The sequence below is a fragment of the Amia ocellicauda genome, chromosome 5, assembly GCF_036373705.1.
Source record: "Amia ocellicauda isolate fAmiCal2 chromosome 5, fAmiCal2.hap1, whole genome shotgun sequence".
NCBI lineage: Eukaryota > Metazoa > Chordata > Actinopteri > Amiiformes > Amiidae > Amia > Amia ocellicauda.
In genome coordinates, this window is record NC_089854.1 from 51,441,392 (window position 1) to 51,464,206 (window position 22,815).

The 22,815-nt window shown below is 38.0% G+C and overlaps 1 protein-coding gene across 3 annotated transcripts in view; it reads right to left on the minus strand.

The window, feature by feature from the left end:
- Positions 1-22,815, minus strand: part of apaf1 (apoptotic peptidase activating factor 1) — a 66,984-nt gene that overhangs the window by 24,365 nt on the left and 19,804 nt on the right. For 2 of the 3 annotated variants that reach the window (XM_066705634.1, XM_066705636.1), the window contains 6 exons: positions 19,660-19,776; positions 17,550-17,675; positions 17,071-17,190; positions 14,629-14,754; positions 11,338-11,463; positions 10,608-10,754 (listed from right to left, as the gene is read on the minus strand). In XM_066705634.1, coding sequence (XP_066561731.1) covers positions 10,608-10,754; positions 11,338-11,463; positions 14,629-14,754; positions 17,071-17,190; positions 17,550-17,675; positions 19,660-19,776 — 762 coding nt within the window. The remainder of the gene's footprint in view (positions 1-10,607; positions 10,755-11,337; positions 11,464-14,628; positions 14,755-17,070; positions 17,191-17,549; positions 17,676-19,659; positions 19,777-22,815) is intronic. The other variant, XM_066705637.1, reaches the window with a different exon arrangement.

A 22,815-nucleotide genomic window follows, 5' to 3' on the forward strand; every position in this document is an offset into this window, starting at 1 on the left:
TCTTGCCAGCATTCTCGGTTTTCTGTGTGAATGGGTACATCCTGCAATTTGCCGGCATTCAAAGACCGTGTGAATGGGGGTGCAACAGGAAAAAAGCAGGCAAACGTTGTCTGCATTTTGCTCGCATTTCAGTGTGAATAGAGCTTATGACTGTAGTGTCCTGTATTCCACTTGGCTAAAACCATATACACAGAGGATCCACCCACGGCACATTCCAGAACCATTTTTCATCTTGATACATCACTGCCATCAAAACTGTCAGGAAGATTGAATCGAAGGCAAAACACTTTAAATTCCTTCTGCCTTTTTCTATGCTTTCTTGTGAAAGAAAAATGCACCTCTTCCTCTTGGGGTTTCAATCTGGGGAATATACAGAAAGACAGCCAATATACTGTCGATGGCTTCATGCAGGACTAGGTAATGAAATGGAACAATCAGGCGTACAACCAGTTCAACAAGCCATACCAATGGAACATCAATCGTCCTGTTCAGGGATATCTGACTGAGAAAAATGCGAGATGGAGATAATACAACTGCAACAAAGCCGACACAAGCATGCCCAGACCAGGAAGCTTGGTCCAACTCATCTGTCAGATAATTACTCAGAAGGCAGAGATTGAACAAACTGAACAATTCCAATTATTTGGGGGGGACCCAAATAATACAGAGTGAAACATCAGAGAACACATATTTGCTAGAGAATACTTTTGATATGCTTGTATACACTATCTTGGCTTAATGCTCTCTACTGTCAGGAACTTGACATTCACCATATCGGATACATTTTTCTCAGCGTTCTTTTTGGTCTACCGGCAATAGACAATGCATAAATAATAGGTTTGCTCCTCTGCAAGTCGATATTGTAATTAGACCCAGTTGTCAACTCAACGTGCCTGAATAGAAATATTGTTTGGAAAATATTGAATGGGACATTTTTACGTAAGAGGCAAACAGAAGTCACTTTGTATGTGAAAAAAGTGCTTGTTGTCATACAAAGATGTTGTTCACTTGCGTATGAAAAATTAATTTCTATGTGGTAGTATGGTTTTGCAAGTGGGATAAATTAAGTCATAACAATTTCTTGATCACAAATCGCTTGAATCTTAATGGAAATCTCATTACTTATTATTCGACCAGCACTAAGTCAATGAAGTCGTATTTCCAGTAAACTGACAAGGCTACGGTAACCCAGGTAACTGTCAATTGCATAGCAACAAGCTAATAACATTCCTGAGCACTCTCTTCATTCCTCCTGGATGTTCTTCTGATAGGAGGTTAACTGAAGCTTTAACTAAACTTCATGTTTGACATTTTATGGTTCTGATATTTAGGCTTCAATAAAAAAAAAATAGCCCAAATCATTTTTCTTTTGTGGGTTTTGAATACATATCACATTTAACAAACCCTTACATGGAAACACTGCTATGACTGCAAATGTATGTATTGTACATGTAACTGCCTTTAAGACAATAACTTGGTAATGTATGTTAAGAAGTAGTGTTTCTTGACCACTTTCCAAGACCATAAAATGAATCTATTCAGATTGTGCCGACAGACCTTACAATCCATCTGTATGTTCTGCAGTCTACAAACATTTATCAGTGTGACATCCCCCCCCCCCAGCCATCTACAAAAAAAATGTAGATGGCTGCCAAACAAACACTGGTGCAAATTGCTAGACTAGATGTGTTACTGTCTCTTATTTTTTGAAATACTAAAGGAAATGTAAAACAGAAAACAAAACAAAAAAACAAAAAAATCCTCTCAGGGAAGGCCCAACTGATTCTTCGTGATCTCTGAACCTGACATATATATTTTTTAAAGCCATAAGACTAACTGAAACACTTCAATGAAGGACCATTAAATTCACATTAAGAACTTAATGAATTCTAAAAACTTTTTTTTTTTTTTTTTTTTTTTTAAATACAACCCCAATGGTTTCTGCACAGGATTATATGAATACTCTGAAGTTTAGTTCTCTCTAGGATTCTAATAATAGCAAGAATCCCGACTGTAAAAGGATTACTGTGTGGTTAGGAGAAGGTAAGAAACAGCTTCAAATTCACAAAAAACGCATATGTCACTTAAGGGCTGGGGATGAGGTGACAAATTGTGCTGTGGAAGTAGAAATGCAGTCCTGGTGTAAAGGATACTGGGCTACTGTGGAGGTGTTTTTTTTTTTTTTTTGGTGAATGATATGAGAAGATTATCAATATGAGAAGGTTCAGAGAAAGCATGTTGTCATGGTGGATGGGATAAGTAATCCTTGAAGCAAAGCACAGATGTAAGCAACAGAAGTTCAGATGAGCTGGAATTATTTCTGCCACCAAAGCATGACTTGTATTATTCAACAATTCTGGCTAAAGCAAGTGAAATGGTCCATGTGGAAATGGAGCAGTGCTGGAGTTTCAGAATTACTGAGTCCGCAAGCCTGCAGTTGTCTTTGTAGCTAATATAGATTACATTTTTAACAGAAACACCCCGCTTAGTTCAAATATGAAACCACATAGGGTGAAGCTGTGTGCAAGGGCAGTGTCTAATCAATCTTCTTAAAAAGGGCAATACTGTCGAAAGAAAAACATGGCATCCAATCACAATGCCAAGTTACTTTGATTACTATGCTACAAAGGCTCGGTTGTGCTTAAATGATGTTCAGAGATCCACACTTTCCTGTCTGTCCATAGCCTTAGGCTTCACTGAGCTTTTTTTTTTTTTTTTTTCTTTTTCACAAGATTAGCAATGTATGTCACATTACACTCAACCAGAATAATTTTTTAATAAAGCAGATAGATTAGGCTTTTGAAGTGACACGTCACTTGGCTCAGTGGTAGCCTCCAGCAGGAACCAGTGACATCAGCTCGTTCAAGCTGGCTGCTTGGGTATAGTAGAACGGTCTGTATGATGTTACTCTGATGCCATCAGTAGCTGCTTGCCCCAGGCTACCTTCCAAGCAACCTCTAGGAAACATTTATCACTGGGGAGCAGGAAGACAGATGTCTCGGCAGCACTGCTGAACGATAGATCACCGACTCAACTCATTGTGACCATCTGCATGGAACCCCTGTCTAATTAAAATGAGCAGCAACCAAACACAGTGGAATCATCCAGTTATCCCACATTTCCCCACCTGTACTATGAATGCTGGCCTATTAGATGCATCTACGTCACACACTGCACAGTACACAAGGCCACAAGGTCACGGGCCTTCTGGGATTGTATGTGCTCTACTGTGTCCTAGGTACAGTGTCACATACACATCACATCTCCATGGCAAGAGTACTAATTTCAATGCAGTGGGGCTCCAAAACATGCATACGTGTGTGTGTGTGTGTATGTGTACAGCATGCTATAAGACCCTGAGAAAGATTCATTTCAGAGAAGTTAAAAGGCAGCAAGGTGAGTTTATTATTTAATTAATGTAATGCAATTTAAATAACTGTTGATACCTGCCCTGAAGAAAATTTTGAATGCTTCCAAAATTAGCCCTACATTAATAAAGCGAAAATATAAAAATTTAAGACAGCTGTAGGTCAAATTATTATTTTAAAATTACATTACAATCCCTATTTAAAAGTATGCATCTACCAAGTGGTCTGACTAGCCAATTATGATCTCTCAGTTCTCACTCACTATCTTTTTAGGAAACGTATTGAATTACTTCATCCAAATGTCAGTCATATACAGGCTTCATGATGCCCATAATTAGCATGACGCTTACATTTTTCGTATTTTTTTTTTTTTTTCCAGACAAAACTTTAATTTCATGTCCAGTACCATAACAGATTAGATTCCAACTGTGAAAACAGGGAATATATCTGTTTCTAGAGCTTCATTGAGGCAATACCTGAACCCGAGTTTTTTTGGAAGAGATTATGGTAGTAACAATCTGCTGCAGTGGATGGATCACAAAAACGCTGATGTGTTTTTCTTATTTACCGGGAAGGATGAGAAATTTCTCTCCTGGGTGAAATTACACTGACCTTCATTATAAAATAACACGGAGAGTAAGTGTCAGATGCAGTTATTTCTAACTTGCCACTACAGTCTTGTTTGTAGAAGGTTTTTTTTTGTTTGTTTTTTGTTTTTTTTTTATAACATAAAGCTAAACATATTAGTGGGGTACTAATCCAAATCTAAAAAGGAAACTAACCTTTATTTAAGTCTGCAGTACAGCTTTAATGGCATACTTAAAAAATATTACAGAGCATGACATTCTGTTCAGTGTTCATTTTATTAAGTTAATTAACAAAAAAAACAAAAAAAAAATGAAAAGCACCTTCTAAACATCGACTGCACCACAAAAATAATTGTAACGCTGCTGGGGTACTTATAATGTGTGCACTGTGGAGTAGTGGTTAGGGCTCTGGAAGGTTGTGGGTTCAAATCCCAGGTGGGGCAGTGTTGTTGTATTCTTGAGCAAGGTACTTCACTTAGATTGCTCCTGTAAAATACCCAGCTGTACAAATGTAAGTCACCCTGGATAAGAGTGTCTGTTAAATGACAAATAATGCAATGTAATATGGGTCTTACCTCTCCACCATGCTAAGCTTTCAATACCAATTAATTAATTCAAAAATTAAGAAAAAAAAACAACCACCTAAGTAGACAGTTTCAATCATGTTTCAACTTCTCAAATGAATATTTCTTTGTGGAACTCTCTTTCAGAGTTCTTCTAAGAATTGATTGAACCACTGGGAATGGACTTGCTTTGGTCCTTAACATGCAAACTCCTCAGCTTGTGACTTTAAGAACTTCTTCAAAATGATGGTGAACATCTAGGCAAGGATGAAGAGTGGTATTTATAGAAAGTAAGATGATTAGAAAAACGGGCCGCTGCTTTGATGGGAAGTTCATCGCAAAATCCAATATTTTACATGAGACTACTGGCACAGACCCTACTACTGTGAGGTCACAGCTTGAAAGTAGCGTGCAGAAGCTGACCGCAGACCAGCTGTTGAAGACTGCCTGCCCACTCTGCTCTGCTCTCTGTGTTCAGTGCACAGGGTGGCACAGCAGGTGAGACCGCTGCCACATGCCCACAGGCTCATCATGGGGTTTTCAATTAAAAACCACTGCTGTTGAACTGGAAGAGTATTGCACACATTAGAAACCAAAATGATTTGATTACCTAACCATAGTTTGTTTGGGGGGAGGGAGAAAATGTCATTTAATATTTCTGTCACTGGAAAGAGATGAATGACCTTTGGAAATCCAGTACTGCAATCTAACAAAAAACCTGCTTGTTTTAATTATAATTTACAAGCTTTCATAAATAATTTTCTGTACAAAAGTGAGGGAGGTTAGGCGTGAATGTACAGAAGCATGTGACTTTTCACAAATGGACTCATACACACAAACAGACATAAACACAATGCTGTATAATATTGTATGAATAAACCTAATTTTGCCCCCAATACCCCGATGGCTTTGAATTTATGCTTTAGTGACGTCATTCTTTTCCCATGGACGTCTTTAAATGGTTAATCTGTGAGTGGGGCAGTTTTAATGAAGCATTCTGTGGCTGCAATACTTTGACTAATACCTCTTATGTATTATTGAAATCCAAATTATAGAAAACAAATATTAAATCCTAAACAAGCAGTTTAAATGTTGGTTTTAGAAGAATATTGTTTTTTAAAAGACAACTTCTCAAATAATTAGTTAATTGAAATCATCTTTGTTTGGGGACTGCAAAGGGATATAGCAACTGTGTGAACTGTCAGCTCTTAAAACAGAAGTGTTAAAAAACATGCAGCTCAGGATACAGCCTGATCTAGAATCTCTACACTTGCATATAATTGAGAGATTATAGCATTGCAAGTGACAGACACTATACTTAAGCCTTCATTGGACATATGGAGGGTGTTCCCTTCTGGAAAAAGCATGCTTCAGTTTTGATACAGAATGTGTCATTATGTGCTGTTAGTGAGTAGCTATCAATTAGGCCTAACAGAAAACGAAGCAGGTTTTGAGGAGAGAAAAAAACAACAATACACAAACTGGTGTTGTAAATGTAATTGCGGGAGAGGGGTCAGACACAGATCCCTCCCACACCATGTATAAATATGGCGCTAACTAGTTTCCCAGCATTCATTGCTTCGCATCCTTTCATCCTCCTCAAACATCGCCTTGGCAGCAAACTTCCTGGTCTGTTCTTCTTGCTCTTGTGAACAACCCTTTGCTATCTTAATGTATGGGAAATTATATTACAGTGCTTATGTGTTTAGATCTATAGATCTGGATATACAAAGATAGCGTATCTCTCCCTCTCTCTCTCTAGATCTCCATCTATATATCTAAATACATATACAAGCTGTAACATAATATCCCATATTCTGAAAGATTGTCAGATCAATTAGGTTTTAAAATCAATCTAAAATCCCCAGGTTGCATCCCTCATAGCCCAGTTATCCAAATGGATCAGAGCTGCCTCAGTTAACAAAGGCATTTATGAGACATGGCAGGGAATATTAAAGAAAAGCATTGCATAACAGATTGCACTATTTCTGCACTCTGTTGAGCTTGTATGGGCAATCTCTATTCAATCTGCTGTTCAGTATGAACTACACTTCTCACAACTGAAGGTTACATGGACAGCTTGTAATGACAAAGGCTGCAATGCAATTGGAGCAATACATTACACCCTGAATGGCAATATGAATTAATGCAAGGTAATGCAAAGAAGACAACAGCAATTCTTACCCGACACATTATAGAATGCAAAATGGTGCTTTGATTAATATTAGTGGCAATTTAACCTACACATATTTATTAATCAGTTTGACAAGATCTTAACGTTATAAACTATTAGCATTTGAAATATTGACTTGCAACCTGTAAAACAGGCACAGGGAGAAAACATGGGGTGTAATCCCATGAGGTACAAATCTATTTTTTTAATTGATGGTAGGAATGTTTGATCCTCATTTTTTCATATGGTGAATTTACCCCCTGTTCTGTATATGCATTTTAAATGTAAATCATCTGTAATACAGATATTTATTGTAATATTGAAAATAGTTTATATAAAAAAAACACATATTTGCTCCTTACAGGATATCGGAGAAGGAATATATGGGGGAGGAATTAAACTCATCAGGATTGTGTGCCTCATATCACCATTCTGAAACTGATACGGAAAAGTGGAAATGTAATATTAATAAAAATAAACACTATAGTCTAACAACATGGAACAAAAACACTTAAGTACTTAATGACTACACATATATACATACACATATATACATATATATATATATACACATATATACACATATATATATATATATACATATATACACATATAGATATATATATATATATATATATATATATATATATATATATATATACACATATAGATATATATGTTTTATGTAATTTAGGAAACACATCCCTTTGTATGTGAGCTACGAATATTACTTACCCTACAGAAAATCATGAAAATTGAAAGATAAATCAGCTTTTTTTTTCCATTTTGAGAGAGGTGAATTCTCAGGACTACTATTGGTCACAAATCAAATATCACAGAATTAACACATTTTAATTTTTTATCATCACTCTTGGCAACTGCAAGTTCACCCTCCTACTTCTGACAATCCTCTAAAGTCTCAGCACTGTGCTTTATTTCCTCAAAATACATTTATTTACACTGATTCAGAATAAAGTACAATTCTAAGTGTTTTATGGGATATAATGTTATTTATTTAGAGGATATTGTTCATGTTGTTCACTACTAAAATGAAAAAGTAATGGAATCCATAGGTGTCAAATAATAATAAACTCACAGTGATTAAATATTGCTGCTCTTGAGCAGGACGTTATGAACAAATACCTAACAAACTGACAGAAGCCAATAAATTGTAGGTTTAGGCCTCCCCCTGGATATATATCTAATACAGTGCAGGCCTGCATATATATATAACATTTCAATCACACTGTTCACACTTATGAGGCTTAGAAAATACAGCAGTTCTATACCTGGAAACTCAAAAATGTCTATCACAGGTTGGAAAATATATTTTTCGTCTCCAAGCAACAATTCTCTTTGGTCAGCTTAGAGACAGCAAGTAATGTCTTCTGTGACACCCCCAGTGCATAAATGTCTGCACAGTCGTTTATATTTCTCAAGGTTTACAAGAACTGATTGTTCTATAGTTTAACACCTCTATGCTATGCATACAAATTATGTTTAATATCTGCTACTTTACATTGAACTCAACGGTTATTTTCACATTAAAAAAAACTGTATTATTCTCTATTATTCTCTTTCTGTGCCACTAAGTTGTTGTACTACAAAATCTTGTACTTAGGTTTGCCAGAAAAAACTACTGATTTCAATGGAAACTTGGGTTCAAGATGTTCAGAAATCCAGGTTTTATAAAGCATTCCAGGAGAGAAAAAATTGAATTGCCTCTCTAGGACTATCGATAAAAATTACAAGCCTTAGAAACTACTTATGTACCCTGTCTGAAGCACACAAAAGCAGTAGATCCCTAAGTCCCTATGCATTCCCAAGAAAATGTTCCTCCTATTGTGTTCAGTGAGCACAGCCTTTTTGAGGCTAGCGGCCATACATTACAGAGCTGGCTTCTACTGTTTCAATTACACTGATTGCTCCCAAGAGGGACGTGGTAGTCCGTTACCCACCAGTTTCTGTCCTTTCCGGATTATTTATGTGATTACACAGAAGGGTCATATCCCAGGCAAGACTGGAGTAAAGTCTTAATTAAGACAGTGGCAGGACACTAGCAGCATGAAGGGGGAACATCATGTCAGCTTTTGGCTGCTCCAGAGCTTTGGGAAGCATGACAGGCACCACATGAAGCATTAATGCAAAGCCTAATTAGGTGATTAATGAACAAGAACTGTAGTAAAACAACCTTATCTAAACACAAAATCCATTATGAATGAGCATCATGATTCAAACGAGCGTACAGTTTAACCAATCGGTTTGACTTATTCTCTAATCCTTAATAGAAAAAATACAAATATGCAGTTCTATACACACATGCATACACACATACACAAGGTGTTGTGCACCTTACAAGGAAATTACTCTTGAGAGAGATGGTGCATGCTTAGTAACATGGTGAGTAGCTATTACATTTCTAATGTGTTTATTAACAAATAATGGCTTTTAATGAACTATATATATTATACACTCACCTAAAGGATTATTAGGAACACCATACTAATACTGTGTTTGACCCCCTTTCGCCTTCAGAACTGCCTTAATTCTACGTGGCATTGATTCAACCAGGTGCTGAAAGCATTCTTTAGAAATGTTGGCCCATATTGATAGGATAGCATCTTGCAGTTGATGGAGATTTGTGGGATGCACATCCAGGGCACGAAGCTCCCGTTCCACCACATCCCAAAGATGCTCTATTGGGTTGAGATCTGGTGACTGTGGGGGCCAGTTTAGTACAGTGAACTCATTGTCATGTTCAAGAAACCAATTTGAAATGATTCCACCTTTGTGACATGGTACATTATCCTGCTGGAAGTAGCCATCAGAGGATGGGTACATGGTGGTCATAAAGGGATGGACATGGTCAGAAACAATGCTCAGGTAGGCCGTGGCATTTAAACGATGCCCAATTGGCACTAAGGGGCCTAAAGTGTGCCAAGAAAACATCCCCCACACCATTACACCACCACCACCAGCCTGCACAGTGGTAACAAGGCATGATGGATCCATGTTCTCATTCTGTTTACGCCAAATTCTGACTCTACCATCTGAATGTCTCAACAGAAATCGAGACTCATCAGACCAGGCAACATTTTTCCAGTCTTCAACTGTCCAATTTTGGTGAGCTTGTGCAAATTGTAGCCTCTTTTTCCTATTTGTAGTGGAGATGAGTGGTACCCGGTGGGGTCTTCTGTTGTTGTAGCCCATCCGCCTCAAGGTTGTACGTGTTGTGGCTTCACAAATGCTTTGCTGCATACCTCGGTTGTAACGAGTGGTTATTTCAGTCAAAGTTGCTCTTCTATCAGCTTGGATCAGTCATCCCATTCTCCTGTGACCTCTAGCATCAACAAGGCATTTTCGCCCACAGGACTGCCGCATACTGGATGTTTTTCCCTTTTCACACCATTCTTTGTAAACCCTAGAAATGGTTGTGCGTGAAAATCCCAGTAACTGAGCAGATTGTGAAATACTCAGACTGGCCCGTCTGGCACCAACAACCATGCCACGCTCAAAATTGCTTAAATCACCTTTCTTTCCCATTCAGACATTCAGTTTGGAGTTCAGGAGATTGTCTTGACCAGGACCACATCCCTAAATGCATTGAAGCAACTGCCATGTGATTGGTTGGTTAGATAATTGCATTAATGAGAAATTGAACAGGTGTTCCTAATAATCCTTTAGGTGAGTGTATATTGGTATTAGTGACATTTATAAAGGACAAAGAAAAACAATTCAACAAATCAACATATCTCACATTAATAACGCTCATGAATCATGGAAGCAGCAACAAAAACCACCACAAGAAAAACTTAGACAAACTCCAAAGCAAAATACCATGGCCCATATACTTCTGGGTAACCAGTCTTCCTCAGAAATACTTTAACAAAGAGCAAATCAAACCAGATATAGATACCTTAATGTATCCCCCAGTTGAGATCAGCGCGCAACCATCAGGGGAGAAATGAAGATCAGTGACCCACCCCCCATGGTAGGATTCCAGAGAGTCCTTTGAATCCTGGGTGCACACTCGAAGAAGAGTCCCATCTATTGCACACCAGATCTAAAACATGCACAAACATAAAACATCAGGTGACATTTAGGCCTTATTTGTCTGTGTACAGCAGTGGTCTCCAACCCTAGTCCAGAGTCCCAATCCAATAAATCTTATAGGTCACTTTAAATCACTAATTTCAAAATACTGGAAACACATCGGAGTTATTAATCAATTAAACATCTCGGCAAAGGGAATTATTGAAATCTGAAGGTTGATGATTTCTCCAATGGTTTCTAAATGACTGAATTTACCAAACCACCTGCTTAATTGTTCCAAATTAAATACTTTCAGGTGTTTATAAATTGGTGATAGAAGGGTGACCTGCAAAACATTCTGGATAGGAGCTCTCCAGGACCAGGGTTGGAGACCACTGGTATACAGCTAAATTAGGGCAAAATAAATGCCCATTCCAGAAACCTTGCTATGAATGAAGCAGTTTTCATGTACCTGCTATTAAGAGAACACCCCCCCCGGCCCCAAAAAAACAAAACAGCTTCAGTCTGAACAGCAGGAGCCACACAGCAGTGATCGATCCTATGCCCCACGGTCAATACAAACAGCATCTCAATTTCTCAGCACAGAACTTTACCTTAATTTCTCCATTGTCGTCTCCAGTCGCCAGGCACTTGTTATCCCAAGAGAAACGGCAGCTTCTGACACAGGCCTCGTGTCCGCTAAGTACGTGGAGCACATCAAAAGAATCAAAGGTCCAGATCTGTGAAAGTAAGAGAGGGACAGAAGGACGATGCCACATTACCAATCCATAATGGTTCTTCATCAACAACATATATTCCATTGACTCACTACTGGTTGACCCTACAATAATTATAATTTCACAAGACTTGTATTTCGTCAAAGGTATTGTGCTTTTTCACAGTGTTACACAAATCTGCTTCAAAAGCACCTGTGATACGTTGGTACTTTAGGAAACAATGCTAGAACTGATGTGTTACAATTCCAAGTCTAAAAGGCATCTTTGCATTGGGATTACAGAAATACAAAAGGAGCACGGCTCTTCCACATAGCCAGTCTGTCAACGAGATAAGAAGTATTTAACACAATGCATAATTAAATTAATCTGTTAATTTGCCATATTATGACTTCATCCAGACAAGACCTCTTGGACGATGTTCTACCATATCCTCTCAAAGTCTAAACGTAGCAGTGAGCAACAAAGCAGCTTCAATCAGCCCTTGAGTGATCTTAAGCAGTGTGAGGTGTCCCACAGAGCTGAGACGCTCAGATTTATTATCCATTGCTCAGCAGATTTGTGCACTAGCTGTTTTGAGGGGGGAACTGTCTGGGATTGAACATTTTTCAAATTATGTACATTTGCTAGTAAATATAGTAGTTACATAAATTTTAAAAATACCGATTTTTTTCACATTTAATCTGTCCTTTGTCCAGAATGCCCCCCGACCCCTACACAATATAAGTATTTATTATGATGTGAACTTATTTATTTTGTGTTATATGTATTGTTTTATATATTATACTTGTTCATTTGTTTGAGGAAAAAACTATACCACACCAAAGAGATTTGTATTCACATACTGCAAATGTTTATGAAAATAACAATCGGGAAAGTCAGGCTTTGTCATTGTACAGATTTCTGACATGTAAAGAGACACTTCTCAGACTTTCACACAGCACACAAAAGTGATGTGCAGCTAATCCCCACTCTGACAAGCAAAGCTTAGATTTCCCTGCTCTTATACAATACTAAAGCTCGCCCCTTCGGAGAATCTGTGGTTACTGGGTTGAGCAGAACTAAATGCTTGCTGCAATGTTGTTTGGTAATTCCTCTTAATCGAATACTTTTTTTGGTAGGTTAGCATTCGGTTTGCTAGTCTACATTGCTGTCAGAGAAGCGTAAATACCATGCAGAAGCAGGACCACATACCACACATTAAAGACCAAAAAAACCTGCTGAGTGTCATTTGCACTAAATTGTATTCTTATTACTGCAAAGTAAATTTGACTAAGTAAGCCATTATATCAACAGCAATTCCAGGCCAATCCAACCATGAACCTCACCGTCGCACATACAATTCAAAGTCAGCCTAAGTCAATTCATTACAGGGTACTGGAAAAGTTTTGTTTTTTAGTTCATTGTCTTACAAGTGGTCTGTTCAATGTAAAGACTCCACACTTTTAAATGTTGCAACTTAAATTTGTTGTTTTTTCTCTAAAATCAATAACTCCATATTTCAATAGAATTCAACTAAATGCTGAAATGGCATCCAGCTGAAGGCACCAAATTGACTTTCACGTCCAACACAGCTGCCTGAGAAGAAAGCAGAGTGTCGCACTGCATTGCAGCTGAGCAAGCCTCTTTTTAATGGAAATCTCGCAAATGGATTCATTAACTGCTCTTCAATTGCTTTGTGCTTGCTAAGCGTTGTGCATGGATAGATTTTTGCATTATTATTTTATTGAATGCAGTTCATTAATTAACTGCCGCTTTCCTGTCTCTAATAGATCGACAATAACGGCCCAAGTATGCGCTGATACATTAACAACCAAGCCACATATAAGTAATATAAGTACTGTACAATCTGATGTATATCTTTCAGTTTCACCTGGAGCAGAGCATGCATTTTCACACAATACAACATGGATAATATCGAGACAGGACTTTCCATACACCACACTTTTGCTTCCACCGGGTTGATAACAAATTATTTCCATTTGTTTCTTTTTTATGGACTCTTACACCAGCACTGCTTGATAAGCACTACTGTACCCAGGAAGTGAATTGCATTGCCTCATACTTCTTTCACAGGTCACAGACACTTAAGGCTCACGACACTTTACAACTTAGTAATTGTATTGCCAATACAATTCTTCTCAGAAATATTTAGTTACTGGTGGGTTTTCAAACAAGTCTATAACCCCATTCACACTGAAACAATTGCAGGCAATGTGGTGACATTTTGTTGCCGGAAAGGGTTCTAGTGTAATTGGCCACAATTGTCCAGAACCATGTCTGTGTGAATGGAGCAGGAAAATGATTTCCAGCAAATGACACGTCACGTCCTTGCGTTGTCGACGCTGTGTGTTAGCTAACTGATGTAACCAATCAGAATAGGGGCGCATTTTTGAGACTGCAACACAAAACGGTTAAGCCACCTTTGAAAAAGAACTTGTGGTGGTACATTTGCTTTGAAGCAATTTATCAGTGTGCAGCTATTCACATTTGTCTTGTGTACAAACGTGCTCCATTAGTTTGAAAACTAAAACACCCAGAAAAGTGATAACCAAGCTTTTCAAATTTGAGAGGGTTTTCTTTTTTGGTTTGTGTCATTTTAACAGGCAACATTAACAAATCAGGAAAAACATAACATAGTTTGGGGAAAATTGATTCAGCCTAGATAAAAACAGCAAAGATGCCACAGTTTGAGACTACATCAGTACATATAAATCATCAGAGCAGCCGTCAAAGGTTTAAGCTAAGTGTGCAGGATGAGATTAAATTAGTTAAAGAGTTTTGTTTTGCTGGAAATAACTCAGAGGCTGTACAGTGAGCTGCAAGATGCCATTTCTTCAAATTAGAAAATTTGGAACATCTAGAGGACAGCATCTTTCCTGCCTCCTCCTGAGCTCCCTTTTCAAATGACCACATTTCTTCCTCTGATCTCCTTCCCCACCATCTGAAACCATCCCACCCCACTTAATCTGAATCCCATCTGCATACTGCAATAATGGCTTTGAACTGTCACAGTGGTCAGGTAACCCAATATATTACCTGGTGTATAAATGGGTGAAAAAGATCAAGGGATTCACATCATGTGTGTGAACATGGCTTTTCCACAGCACCTTAGTTTACAGACATAGTGTAAATGCATATTACTTGGCAAACCCAAATAACTCTACATACCTTAGCACTTTTGTCAGCAGAGGCAGATGCAAACTTCCTTCCATCGGGGGAGACATCACAAGACAAAATTGCCCCTTTGTGACAGGTGATATCCTGGATAAGCTCACTGGTGATTACACTCCACACCTGAGACACAGATAAAACTTTGCTTAATTCTTGCCTAAGGGGAACAAAAATATGAATTTCACTAAAAGATTTAAAATATATTTATGTATATCTTCATGAACATCAACGAGGAACATTCATAATGCAAGCAACCATAGTATTCCTAAAATGTATGAAGTGAGATTTATTTTCTTGTTTTTAAGTTTTATTCCTGCTGTATGGCCTGCTCTATTATTTTCTGAAAATACATGACACCTTATATCTAAAATGACTGGAAGAGCAAGAGAAATCAAAAACAGTAAAGAGAGAGCTATATATCAGTTTTAAATATTTCTCATGATTCCTTGCATATTCAACCTAATTTCAAACTACAAACCCCACTTTTATCTATCAGGCAGATGCTTTCACCACCCTATTCCAGCAATATGGTCCAGTTTTTCCCTTTAATCCCACTCCCATTTCTGTACGGCAGGGTACTTTCATCCCCTTTGATCTGTGTAAGGTAGTCCAGTGAGTTTCCAGGCCTCCTCCCTGCTTCCTGTACTGCCACTTATCTATTCTCTTTGCATTCGGTACTGTTTGAGTGCTTTCAGATTTGAGATTTAGGGCTCGATTACCTATCCCACCTTTCCTTACTCGCAGTGTTGCTCTGCATTAACAATTGATGCACACCTGCCACATCTGGTTTGGTTCAATTTCCTCTAACTTCACAGAGAAGTTTATCCCTCTTACAGTGACAAGGTGTTGTCGGTGTACAATTTATAAATGGCATGCATGCTTGAAAACATGAATAGAAGTTTATATTTACAAACTGGTGTCATGTGGCTTCCATTTAAAAGTATATTTTCATTAGAATTATAACAGTATGTCATTACATGGTTTCACTCCTTTTACATCTGTTTTATGTAAATACTATGGGCATTAGGCCTCACAGATGTAAGTCACTTTCCATTAGGGAGTAAAGGATTTTTTATCTATTCAAAATGTGACATTTCCAGACATTCAATTTCAGCATTTCAATCTTCCCTCCTCATTTCATGTTGACAAGTATGCAACTGATCTACAAAATATATGACTTCAAGGATGTTATTTAATATACAGTGGGAGATTTGCTATGATGAATTTCAAACATTTCCAGTTATATTTTTGACAAACAAACGCATAGCATGTCAAAGACTTGACAGTACGAGTCACATTTTATACAATGGGAAATCTTTAATTTGTAGAAATCAGTTATGCAATATGTCAGCAACAGTGGAGTTGCTCGGTCAATCACAAACACTGCGCCATCTAAAGCTAATTAAATTAACTCATTATTTCTGCCTTATTGTGCGTTACAGAGATAATGCTAAACACTTTATTAAGGTTAACATTTCCAAATTCAAACAACAAGGTTGACTGCTCATTCCACAAAAGAAGATAAGGAATAGACGGAGACAGTACAAAAACCCTTATCAGGAAATACCTCCCATCAAATCTGAATTTGAATTTAAGACAATACGGGCCATCACTTGTTAATTTTAAAATCGCATTAACATATAAACAAATTTCCCCGTATTTCATTTTAAGTCAACTTTAGAAGGACTGGAGTCAATTCATGAGAAGGGCCCTTTTCTAATACCGTTTAAAACTCAAAGGATTTAATGAAAGGATTTGTCTCCCTTTAAAAAAAAATTAAACTTTATAAAACTTTTTTTTTTTTTAAATGTACCAAGCCAGCTTTCACCCTCCCTCCTTTGGGGGCCCTCGTCCAATGCTACAATACCCTTCAGGAATGTCAGCAATGGCACATAAATGCAAAGATTTTTGATGTTTTTGGGGGGTTTTATTCTGGCAAAACAGGGCATTTTCCAAGAATTTCATTTTTAACTGTACAATTCACAAAAGTAGCCTGCAGGGAAAGACCATGAAAGCATCACTGAATATTCAGTCCTTTAACCCCGCCATTTAAGGTATCAATGCTATAAAATACCAATACTGTGCATAGCATTTGAGGAGTGCTATTGCTTGCCACTCTTCAGCTCAAGTCTTTTCTAGGCTCTGCAATATGTGCAACTCTCAGACCAATGCTTGATCGCTGTGCACTGAGAAGATGGCAGGTTAAGTCGTTATTATGCTGCTGTGCTGGACTCTCCCAGCGAGCACTAAACAGCCCTTGGCGGTTCACTAGGAAGGAGAAATCATCTGGAGTTTGTTCAACTCCGAGTGACCGCAGACATCTCTCTTAGCTGTGGATTGATTCTGAAACAATTGCCTGCCTTGCCTGAATGTGGGTTATAGCAGTGTTCTGGCAGAGGGAATTGTGGGTTTCACAATGAGCAGGATACATGCGATTACCTTGACGGTGCCGTCGAACGACCACGATAAGAGTCTTGAATCTTCTAGCAGGATGAATCTCTTCACCTGCTCTGTGTGGCCTTGCAGAACCTTGCATCCAGAAGACCTCCAGTTCCACACCTAAGGGGGGGTAAGTCAAATTAAACAAGATACATTTTAGTATTTGTTTTCCTATAAACTGAATCAAATGGCTGTCGATTAAGACATGAAAGATAACAAAAATAAAATATGCACAGATCTTTATCACAATGCTTTTTACTCTTTCAAAATATGTTATAAAAGGCAAACAAGCAAGTGTTTATCCCGATTGATCCGATTCTATTCAGCTCGGTGGCATTTGCAAAAATAGGTTAGTTCGTCAACACTAAATGTATAAATAATACACATTTTCAAAGTTACACAACTGTGGAACAAGTTAGGTTTATGTTACAGTAAATTAGGTAACGCTCTTCCTTTGAGCACCTAAAGAAGGTACGCACCCTAATTGTTGTGTCCTCTGAACACGTGATGAGAGTTTGTCCATCAGCAGTAAACTGACAATGCAGCACGGAATTGGAGTGTCCCGTTAGTGTGCTTATAATATTGCCATTAGGAATCTCCACGACCTGAAGAAAACAGACACATATAAGCCAAAACGTACAGCTAAGGTACAAGATAGACCTATAATATTAGGATTTAAAATGCCCAATACATACAAGCATTAAATATGGACAGATCCCACATGGTTTATTTGGTCCCCCTGATTGTTACAGGACATTGCATCTAAAAAGAAAATCACTATATTTTCTGCATATTACTGTACAGAAGAAATGGGGGTGTCTTGGTCTGGACCACACCATTTTATAGGAGGAACATAATGGGTTATATATATGTTACATTCAAGTATACAAGGACCATTTTTTTCCCCTCACATGTTCACAGAAGAAGTCTACTAGATAAATGTAAAAGTGGTTCCAAAACATGAAGAGAACAGCAGGAAAGAAGGCATGAAAGCCACCTGGGCGAAAGGGCACACAGGTTGAGAGATAATGGAATTGGTGGGAACTGTGCTCAGAGCGATAAGGATAATCAAACAAGAAATAATTCTGATTTCAGGTGATGGAAGCACTCCAACATTGACACTAAATTTGCTTTGACAGCTTAGCATGCATCTCTGTGACAGTCTCAGCAAAACAGAATAGAAATCACTCTCTTTATATAGTATATATTACTAAATGTTAAAAGATTAAATAGTTAAAAAGAATACTAAATAAATAACATAATATGCAGCTCATTCTTTAAAAGACTCCTATAATGTTTTCCCAGCTTCAAAAAGGTAATCCGAAATTGTATAATGTTTCCAGTTCAGTTTAGTACTTACTGTAAGTCTCGATTAACCTTTACTTCTCTATAGGGGGATCATGGAAAATGTTATAAGGTGAGGAAAGATACAATAGTATTAAATAAATAACTATATAAAAAAAAAAAAAACTGGCGAGTATACCGGAATATCGTGTATAGGAAAATTGGAAGAAGAAATTTGTCTTTGGTACAGAAGGGTATTAATTTCTTTATTTTGGTGTTAGATTTACACACACCAGATAGTCCCATTTTTTGTTTATATCTGAAAACAAAATAACAGAACCAGGATCGAGAAATTCTCCACAGGAAAGAAAACCGCTTTAAGCTAAGAAGATGTACATTATTATTTGAAGTGAGGGCACATCACAGAAACACTGAGTGCTTTGGGTGCTAATATGTCCTGGACTCCATAGAATAATAAAAAATAATAAAAAAAGAGAAAGTCGACATTTTAGGACCCTGGGCAAACTGCTGCAGTTATAATTATCTCCTGAATGAATCAGTTTTCTGTTTTGGGATGCATGTTATAGACAATGCCAAAAATGTATTATTTCCGGTTTCAAACAAGGAGAAAGATTAAACAGACATTGATAATAGGGTGAACATACAATAAACATACAAAACAAAACTATGGCTGTAAACATCGAAAGGAATGAGTTCTTACTCCGAATTTCCACAGATAAAAAGAAAATTCAGTTCTTGCCACTGTCTAGCTTTACTTCAAAGCAATAATCTAGATCCCTACAGTGAGAGGCCTAGACTTTCTGAAATTATATAAAACTTCAAGAAGCAAAGTATATTGGGCAGAAAACAATAAGGACAGAGAATGTTGTTGCCAAATTTCCAGACACTTTTAAAACGACAAATCTAATATCTATTATCCAATATTGTGAATAAATTAATGGAAGATTGTTTAAACAGATATAAACATAAACTGATGAAAATAAATGAAACTCTTGTGTGATGTTCCAGTTTTCCTTTCACAAAGAATGCAATGTTTTTCCACATTACACTTACATTTGGGATAATATTTGACTATCCCCCACCCCATTTATGAAAACCATTCAATGTTTCAGAATAAAAGGACAGATAAATGCCTTTACAGGCAATTAGTACAATAAAAGCTGCTCTAACAATTCTTCCTATCTGCTACATTAGTACTGTACATGTGCAATGGACAGGACATGAACACACATCACTACAGAAGCTCAGCGCTTGCGCTGCGAGATGCAGGAGCTCTGCTCACACCTTTACTGTGCCATTTGCTAGTCCTAGAGCCATTAGAAAGCTCTGCTGGATTGTCAGCAGCTGTAGAGTCCACCAGCCAATGCTCCTTAGTACCTGCTTTGGAGACATCACACCTGCCTACAACAAAATATATAGAGAATAACAGAATCGCTTACTGCCATCACCCAGAATCTTCTCTTTGAATTACTATTATTATTTAGATAAACATCCTGGGATAAAAACAACCATGAAATACTGTTTGTACATCAAAAAATCAACAACAAGATACCCAAAACAAAAAAGGTATACATACATTTATGTATATAAATATATAAGTATGTATGTGTGTATACATATATATACACCGATCAGCCCATAACATTATGACCACCTGCCTAATATTGTGTAGGTTCCCCTTTTGCCGCCAAAACAGCCCTGACCCGTCGAGGCATGGACTCCACTAGACCTCTGAAGGTGTGCTGTGGTATCTGGCACCAAGACGTTAGCAACAGATCCTTTAAGTCCTGTAAGTTGTGAGGTGGGGCCTCCATGGATCAGACTTGTTTGTCCAGCACATCCCACAGATGCTCGATTGGATTGAGATCTGGGGAATTTGGAGGGCAAGTCAACACCTTGAACTCGTGATTCATCAGACCAGGCCACCTTCTTCCATTGCTCCGTGGTCCAGTTCTGATTCTCACGTGCCCATTGTAGGCGCTTTCGGCAGTGGACAGGGGTCAGACTGGGCACCCTGACTGGTCTGCGGCTACGCAGCCCCATACGCAACAAACTGTGATGCACTGTGTGTTCTGACACCTTTCTATCAGAACCAGCATTAACTTTTTCAGAGATTTGAGCTACATTAGCTCGTCTGTTTGATCGGACCACACGGGCCGGCCTTCACTCCCCACGTGAATCAATGAGCCTTGGACCACTTTTGATAGATGGGAACACCCCACAAGAGCTGCAGTTTTGGAGATGCTCTGACCCGGTCGTCTAGCCATCACAATTCGGCCCTTGTCAAAGTCACTCAGATCCTTACGCTTGGTCATTTTTCCTGTTTCTAACACATCAACTTTGAGGACAAAATGTTCACTTGCTGCCTAATATATCCCACCCACTGACAGGTGCCATGATAACGAGATTATCATTGTTATTCACTTCACCTGTCAGTGATCATAATGTTATGGCTGATCGGTGTGTATATATATATATATATATATATATATACACACACACACACAAACCCATACATATATAGAAATAAAGGTACATGAATAAACAAACACTCTTTCTGAAAACAAACCCTGCAAATAAATACAATCAAGTCAATGAACGCCCCTGAGAAGCCAATGGAATGGAAGAGCGAACACAAAACGTGTGCAGGTGCTAGACTTCAGATGTCTCTGGAGTGAGAGCTGAAAGTGAGAAACACTGTGCATGGGATTTTACTTCAATATATATTTACCCTTCACACAAGATGAAAACCAGAAGATCTACCCTGTGTGGTACACAAGCTTTTTGAACCTTAAAAGATTTCACTTCTTTTCAGAGTTTCCTTTATCGGAATACACACACACAAAAATACTATAATTGCATTTGCTCATGCTATTCATTTCTAAATCTCTTCTGTACAAGAGTGTGTAAGACTTAAAGCTCATAGCCTCAGGAAGCAATTTTTTTCTGTCCTGTGTTTTTCAGAGTAATGTGTTTACTGAGGTTTTGAAACAGCAGTCTAGACTGCTCACAAAAACTCAACAATGAAGTCCATTTTACAGGGTTTTTACATCATAGTGAGTAATGCATGTTTGCATGAATAGCTTAAATGCATTAGCCACTTCTCTGTCCACATAGTATTGCATACAAAACATATCAGACCAAAAGCAGTTTTGCTCAACAACACATTAAGCTTATAAAAATAAAAAAAACATTAACATTAGATGTAGAGATGGTGGGTTACTGAAAATGTGTAGAAAAACTAAGTTATGCATTAAAGATAAATGCATTACTGCTTCCATGCAGTTGTAACGTTTATTCAGCAAAGAACAAGTGGCATAATTACCAAATTACTATCAGCAAAATCTATTGCTGAACACTTCCACCTCTATCCTACCATCAGTTTTTCACAATATGCTGTGGCCTAATGAATCACAAGTAACATTCGAAAAACAAAATTCTCAATTAAAACTGACAATTGGTCAGAGCAATTGAAATAAATAAATTAAAAATAAATTAAAAAATACATAAATGAAAGCCAAATGAGTGGACTGAATATGAAAATATCCTTTGTGGAGACCTGGTTCTTTGAGGATGTGGGGAGACATTTAAAACCCTAGAGGTTCAATACTTCCATTACTGAAATTTCAATCCAGAATCTGAGGGGGACAAGGGTAGTCTTGCTCAGGGACTTGTGGGTAATTGTAAAAGTGGCACCTGTTCTTCCAAGGGAATGTGCAGGGAGAAGTGGCTGGCCCGCCTGGGACATCCTCATGACAGCTGGAAAAAGGCTATAGGGAATGGTGCAGCCACAGCTCAGTCCATCAGCCTTCAGCCACTAGACAGTATCTGTCAGTGAGGCTCAGAGCATGAAAAGAGGCTGCATCTGAGCAAAGAGATCACTTGACACTCATCTGTCTATGGCATCCTTCAGTCAGGTGTAGGAATGGTGCAAGTATTTTGAAAAATGAAATGGGGAAACTGAAGGGAAGAAGCTACTTCCATGACTGAGACAGGCTATCAGATTTAAGACGGAGCTTGAAATTAGTCAATTTCAATTTCATTGGCGTGTTTGCAGTTTTGTTTCCACCAATGCACTGTGCCCCCTGTGGTCATGGCCATGTTCCTCTTGTGGCCATCTTATTTCATATGTGCTTTAAAGGAGTTACCGTCTTCTCAAGCCCAGCACCAAGAAGTGGAATGTTGGAAAGAAAAGAAATCATCCACATATTAAATAAACCAATAACGTTGACATGTTTCGAAACATGTACACTCAGGGCAAAGACAAAAACGAACAGGGAAGCCGACTGGAGAATGAAATGTCAACAAATTTCACCACGGCCTATTATACAAACTGTTAGCTAATTATTTGATGTGACACTAAAATATTTTAAGCACAATGAGACATTTTACCCACAGTCCATTTCAAACTGTGACAATGCATGATAAACTTGAATTGAC